Consider the following 6,603-nt stretch of genomic DNA (forward strand, 5'->3'; position numbering starts at 1 on the left):
GATTTGCCCTAATTTTTCATTGGAGTGATTTGGGGAGGCTTGCCCTAAGTTTAATTACTCAACAATAGGTAAAATAAAAGGTCAACGCCTGCAAAATCGAGTCATTGCCGGAAAAGTGAAAAGAGGTTTCATTAAATAAAAAAAATTAATAGTGGTGATATTTTTTTAACAAAGATTCTTTTAAAAGGTTTTGTTTTTGCAAAATGAGCCATTTAAAGGTTTTTTTTTTTCTACAAATTTTGCTTGTTTTTATAAAACAAAATCCCAGGCGTAGTGTTGCTCTGTTGTGCATGTCGTTGTAGATGAATCAGTCTCCTCAAAATATCTCTGATTTGTTTGTTCCTTTTTGGACTCTCAAACTATGTCGTCCTTTTATTCATCATCACCAATGTTCCTGGTTCATAGCTTTGACACATGTACTTGCTCATTTTGTCGACATCGTTTTTTTAAGGCAATTATTTTGTTTGCCATCAAAAATATAAAACAGGGAAAAAAAAAACATTTCTTCAATCCTATAATCCTCTTCAATTGCTCGTCAATTCCAGGTAAATAAATCCCCTCAATTTTCTAGTTGAAGCATGAAGTGTAATTATAATATATTATTCAATTTCTTGCCATTTTTAATTTATGTTTTTTTTATTTCATCATTAGTTTAATTTTTTTTTTTTTTTTGACGAAATCATTAGTTTAACTTTGGGTACTTGTATTAATTATGACTCCAGATGATATGGTACATGACGTAGACGGGATTTGATTTCAGTTCTTGCGTTAATTGCGTATCACCCCATAACTTTAACCAATTAAACAATTAGATTCAAAACTCTAGCTTTAGGGTGCTTTTCATTTGTTTATTTATTTTTGCGTTCTTTGTGGGGTGCAATGAAGGGAGAAATAGGGAGAGAATGCAAGTTTGTGTTTTAGTTGAATTGAATTATTAATTAGCTATACAAATTATTATATTTTTATAAAAAAAAGCTTGATCATAGTTGGTTTTATGTAACCTGGATTTTATTGGTATTAGAACATCAAATTTGTGCAAATGTAAGTGACTACATGTTTAGGTAATGAGATTAGATTGTTGATGGATATGTTTGAATATTTGATCCAGCATATTGTGAATGCCCATTATCAAGTTAGAGGAAACTGTGAATTTGTATGATTAGAGTTGTTGGATATTGATTTGTTTTATGAAAAGTCACACAAGGGTATTATGTAAGGTCCCAAAGTGAGTATTTGGGTATTGCAAATGAAGTCGAGGGGGTCTATACTTTGGCATATTTGGTATTGAGGTTGACGATGTGGATTGTTGTTCTTGATCTTGTAAGGTAGTAGTTTAGTTGTTATTATGAACTCGCGGATTGGAGGGTACTTATATTTTTGGAACCTTCTTTTCCTATCTACTATTATACTCTCTTTGCCCCTTTTGAGGTGAAGCTGTTATATTCTCTTTGCCCCTTTTGAGGTGAACTCGCCTCCTAAGTGCCCCAGTGAGGTGAAGTTGTTTTTTTAATTTTTGGTTGAGGGGTGTTGATGAGAGAGGAGACTTATTGGATCAAGTGTAAGGGATGTGAGAGAAAAGTTGTGATCCCTACTACGATTTGTTAAGGAACAGAGGAAATTATAATCTTTAAAGAGGGGAGGAACTTCATATAATCCATGTTTATTTCGTGCAATAGTTTGGTCCGAGACTGATGTGTTATTAAATTATTGAATCTTTACAATTATATGGTCTTTTGAGCATCAAGCTGCACTTTTGTTGAATGAGAAAACTGAGAATTGGAACTTTGGAAGTGTAATTAAAACTGTTATTTTCAATAGTAAAATGTTGAAAGTCTCAGCTGCTTCCATATGTGGTTTAAACATTAATTTCTTGAGAAAATAAGAGCTTCGTTTTCACTAAAGTGGCACTATGTATTTACACTAGAAGCTTGCTTCAGTGTGATTTTCATATATTTTATCTTTCTGTATTTCAGTTGGTTTAAAAGTGATACATAATGTATGCTGTTCTGCCAAACATTTGACACCTTGTTGCATTTTCTTTGACAGATGGTGTCTTCTTCACAGATACTCAACAATCAAGTTGATTGTGAGAATGAGGAAAAAATCTCCTCAACAGGAAACAAGAAAAGGAAAAAGCTATGGAAGAAAATCAAATATGAGCTTATAGATTATCATAACTTGCCTGCATATCTTAGAGACAATGAGTACATCTTGGGTCATTATCGATGTGAATGGCCATTGAAAGAATTGCTATTAAGCATCTTTGCCATCCATAACGAAACTCTTAATGTTTGGACGTAAGAGTTTTACACATTTCTTCACTATCAATATATAATGGATGTTGTCTTGCACTCTTGGTTAATCATTTGAGGGAATGGGGCATTGTTGTATATTTGAATTGAAGGGATAAAATTAGTGCAATATTAGTAAAGGACATGAATACCATCAAAACATAAGGGAAAATCTCACAAATACTATACTCCTTGGAATATGGTACATTTGTTCTATTCACCAGCTCTTAGTCTCTTGCCTTTGTTTCATTTCTGTGTTTCTATTTACTATTTTTAAAAAATCATAAGAATTCCAATATTATTTTCATTGATTGGAATCACTCTTTTAAATCCGTAGGTTTGGTTTCTTGCCTGTTACTTCATTATTAAGGGGAACAAAATGAGTATCTTAAGTTTCTTTCTCTCTAGCATGATGTGTAATTCAATACTCATACCTTCTTAATTGCTGTGCTTAACTGATATGGTTGGGGTTTTTAATTGAATAACAAGGGATGCTAACACTGAATTATGAATGCGTGTTCTGTTGCCTTTTCTTTTACTTATATTCATATCTTACAGATTCATCTCTTACAGATTTGGGAGTTTTATTTGCCTTAATTGTTATTTATTTGTTTTAGGGGGTGGGGGGAGGCTGTTTGCCTTGCATCTATCTTACCAACTACTAACTTGCATTACAGGCATTTGATTGGCTTCTTTCTTTTCCTATCCCTGACCATATACACAGCAACTACAGTCTCAGATGTTTCGGATTACTACTCTCTGCAACACTTTGCTCAGATGCTCAATAAAGCTGGTTTGCATGATGTTCACTCAACGCTTGTGAATTGCCTCACATCTTTATCTAAGATGCCTGATTTTGGTAAGCTAAGTGGTGAATTGATGGCATCCCTTCCGTACATCAATTCACTATCATCAGTTTCTGGGTGGCATATTATGGAACATTTGTCAAACTGCTTGCCTGAGCGTTTTTCTCATTTAAATGAGACTAATGATCATTCCTTGGTAATATTTCGCTCTTTACTATACCTCATAATTAGTTGTTGAATCCCTTGAGCGCATATAATAGCCAATTGTTTTACTGCAGCGGAGTGTGAAAGATACTTTGATCAATACAATTGCTCCTTTGCCATTCCATCCAATCACAAGATGGCCTTTCTATGCCTTCTTGGGTGGGGCCATGTTCTGTTTGCTCGCAAGCAGCGCTTGCCATCTACTCTGCTGCCACTCCAAACGACTCTCTTATATTATGCTGAGGTTTGACTATGCTGGCATCGCCACCCTCATTACAACCTCATTCTACCCTCCAGTTTATTACTCCTTTATGTGCAAACCGTTTTTCTGCAACCTCTACCTATCATTCATTACAATATTGGGCATTGCAACCATTGTTTTTTCTCTGTCCCCTGTCTTCCAGAATCCAGAATACCGGAGCATTCGTGCTTCCTTGTTTTTTGGTATGGGCGTCTCTGGTGTTGGTCCAATTCTACATAAGCTGATATTGTACTGGCATCAGCCTGAAGCATTGCAGACCACAGGTTTAGAGATTATGATGGGAGCATTATATGGCTTTGGCGCATTAATATATGCCAAAAGGATACCCGAGCGATGGAGGCCAGGGAAGTTTGATATTGCAGGGCATAGTCATCAGCTCTTTCATATTCTGGTGGTTGCTGGAGCTTACACACACTATCATACTGGACTCATGTACCTCAAGTGGAGGGATTTGCATGGTTGTTGAAAGATTTATATTGATCATAGGAATTATTCTTTCATAAAACCTGCTATCAATTTGTAAGTAGTTATATAGGAGATTCTAGGTGATGATCGAATGAAGTAGCCATCACCTTGACTTCTCAGGTCGTAATGCTCCTTGGTTACTAAGGCTATACTAGAGGCTAACATGACACCAAACTTGTGAGTTGCGGCTAATGATATTTACTAGGATATCTAGCTTTGTGAGTTTAGCCTTGCCGCGTGTAATTGTGCCTCACTGTTATAGTGTTATAGAATAAGGGGAAAGGAAAAGGGAGAATATTAGAGAGATGTAGATGATAATTGTGTTCAGTCTCCTTTGATTTGCCCATGCTATAATATATATATATATGGGATGGTTCCGCTGAAAACAGGACTTATGTTGAAAACAAGGCTTATGCCGAAAACAACAAATCTCAACTATTCATCATTAGCACAAAAGATCACACGGTTTAAAAGCCCTAAGATTTTTCCAACTTTACATATAATCAATTAAACCGTTTTAAAGGTCACTACATACTAAAATAAGGTAACTTTATCTAAATTTACATATAGTAATTATATATAAAAATAACATAACTATATCAATTTGAAAATAATTACATAGAGGTCACTATATATAAACTTAGGGTAATTATATCAATTTGATCCCATTTACCTAGAAGTCACTATATATAAAATTAAGGTAATTATATCAAGTTATATTAATTTGTCGAAATTTACACAAAGGTCACTATATATAAAAATAAGGTACCAATATCAATTTTGAAGACGCTTGCACAGAGGTCACTATATATAAAAATAAGGTAATTGTATCTATTTTGAAGACGCTTGCACAAAGGTCATAGTTTCGGGGGTTTTTGTCCCTTGGGAGAGTTTCAACTCTGAAACTGGATTCAACTGAGGATGCCTGTACCTGCAAAGCAAACGGACCGCCGGATGGTCGGGGGTCCGCCTCCGAAGATTAAGTTAGTAAATGTTCGGTAATAAAACGTGCGGAAACAAAGTTATTTGCTCGGATTCCAAGCTCAGGTGATAAGTGACGTATTGTCTCGTATTGCGTGTAAAATTCTCTCTCTGTTTCCGTGTCTGTCATAAATGCCAGAATTTCCCTATTTATAGGGTCCTTTTCAAAAGTGTGCCCCTCCTAGGATCTGGTTACCTAGGAATTAGGTCACGCCGTTTTGCGGCGCCTCGGGATTTGGGCCTTAGAGGGCCGCCATCCCAGGGCCAATGCCAGAGTGACACGTGTCACTGTGCCCAAAAGAATTCTAAAGCACCTTTTGGATGACACATGTCGCCACCTGAATGGTCCCTGCTGGACCTTCAGTCCACGTAGGACGGAGAAGAGTCCACCCTCCACGTGTCATCTTTCCATAGGTCCAAATGGCACCTATATGGAGGACACGTGGCGCTTTATGATTGGGCCACCTGGCCGGGTATAAAATACCCAAATCATTTGCCCCTCACAGGGGTCACGTGCATTGCACATGACACCTGTGACAGGTGTCAGTATCTGAGTGGTCAGATTCAAAAAATTATTGGAGGGAAAAATAAGGGTTTTACCCCCCTATAAATAGTGAAGTTTGACCCACCTCTTGGATTCACACCTTTGCGAATCTTTGGAGAATCTTGGACTTTTTGACTTAAAGAATCTCAAAATTCCCTAAGCGTTTTTCAAGCATCCGACACTCGGCCAATAATCCGACCGTTCTTTAGTCCACCAGGCGTCTTTCTCCCTTCTTCTAAAGGTAACGCTTGTATTTTCTTTTTACTCTTCATTTTTTCTTTGTTTTCGAAAAAATGGCTCCCCATTTGCATGCGGCACGGCGTAGGATAGTGAACAGCCGGTCACCGGGGACGGCTGAATGCTTGGCCAAAGACCCTGCTTTGCGAACTTCTCCGAATCCGACCGTTTTCGTGTCTGTGCAGGAAACTATGGCCAGAATCAAAAGAACAGCAAGGCAGTGTAGCTCCGATGGATTTTTCTACCATTCGGATAGGTCGACTGTTTATTCAGACGGCTCAATAAGAGTGCCTCGAAGTGAGCTGTCGGAACACCCTAACAGCCCTTCCTATCTTCCTCCTACCCCCACCTATTACCATTCGCCCACATCTAGTGGAACTCCCAGTGATGGAATCCTGGGGGAGGCGGATGAAGAATATCAACCCGGGCCTTCTGGACAGGCACCGGAAGAGAGTCTAGGGGAGGACCCCGCTGGCACCAGTCGGCGGTCCCCTAGCTCTGATGAGAGCTCTGATGACGAGTCGGCCTCGTCATCTTCTTCATATAATGCCTCCATAACATCAGTGGAGGCTAGATCAAAAATAGATTCTGCCAGAGAGTCCCTGGCAGTGGATAGGGGGGAAAGCTGGGCCGAGCCGAGCGCTTCCAGGCGCTTGGAGAGAGCCCCCTACTATCAGCATGTTCCGCCAGGCAGGCGGAGTGCCATGGCATCCGGCCTTGCCAATTTTAGGCACAAGGTCGTCCTAGGATATGGCTACACTTTGTCAGTCCCTAACGAGGGAGACACCATAACCTGGCCGAGCCTGGCCAGCT

General features: G+C 38.6%; 1 protein-coding gene across 2 annotated transcripts; it reads left to right on the top strand.

Annotated features, from left to right (window-relative positions):
* Nucleotides 1-269: 269 nt before the first annotated feature.
* LOC110711246 (heptahelical transmembrane protein 4-like) lies at nt 270-4,414 on the top strand. 2 transcript variants are annotated; one of them, XM_021889620.1, is made up of 4 exons: nt 270-545; nt 2,047-2,297; nt 2,969-3,293; nt 3,376-4,414. In XM_021889620.1, exons 2-4 carry the CDS (start codon nt 2,047-2,049, stop codon nt 4,027-4,029), a joined length of 1,230 nt encoding a protein of 409 aa, XP_021745312.1. In that variant the 5' UTR covers nt 270-545; the 3' UTR covers nt 4,030-4,414. The 2 variants fall into 2 exon arrangements, with proteins under 2 accessions (XP_021745312.1, XP_021745313.1); XM_021889621.1 differs by lacking the exon at nt 270-545 and having other exon boundaries at nt 2,205-2,297; nt 3,016-3,293.
* Nucleotides 4,415-6,603: the final 2,189 nt, after the last annotated feature.

The sequence above is a fragment of the Chenopodium quinoa genome, unplaced genomic scaffold (assembly GCF_001683475.1).
Source record: "Chenopodium quinoa cultivar QQ74 unplaced genomic scaffold, ASM168347v1, whole genome shotgun sequence".
In the NCBI taxonomy this organism is placed as follows: Eukaryota; Viridiplantae; Streptophyta; class Magnoliopsida; order Caryophyllales; family Amaranthaceae; genus Chenopodium; species Chenopodium quinoa.

Excerpts from the sequence above, each read along its gene's own strand:
- LOC110711246 (XM_021889620.1), top strand. The coding sequence starts at position 2,047 with ATGGTGTCTTCTTCACAGATACTCAACAATCAAGTTGATTGTGAGAAT. Across the intron at positions 2,298-2,968 it reads GAAACTCTTAATGTTTGGAC|GCATTTGATTGGCTTCTTTC; the intron begins GTAAGAGTTTTA and ends CTTGCATTACAG. Across the intron at positions 3,294-3,375 it reads AGACTAATGATCATTCCTTG|CGGAGTGTGAAAGATACTTT; the intron begins GTAATATTTCGC and ends GTTTTACTGCAG.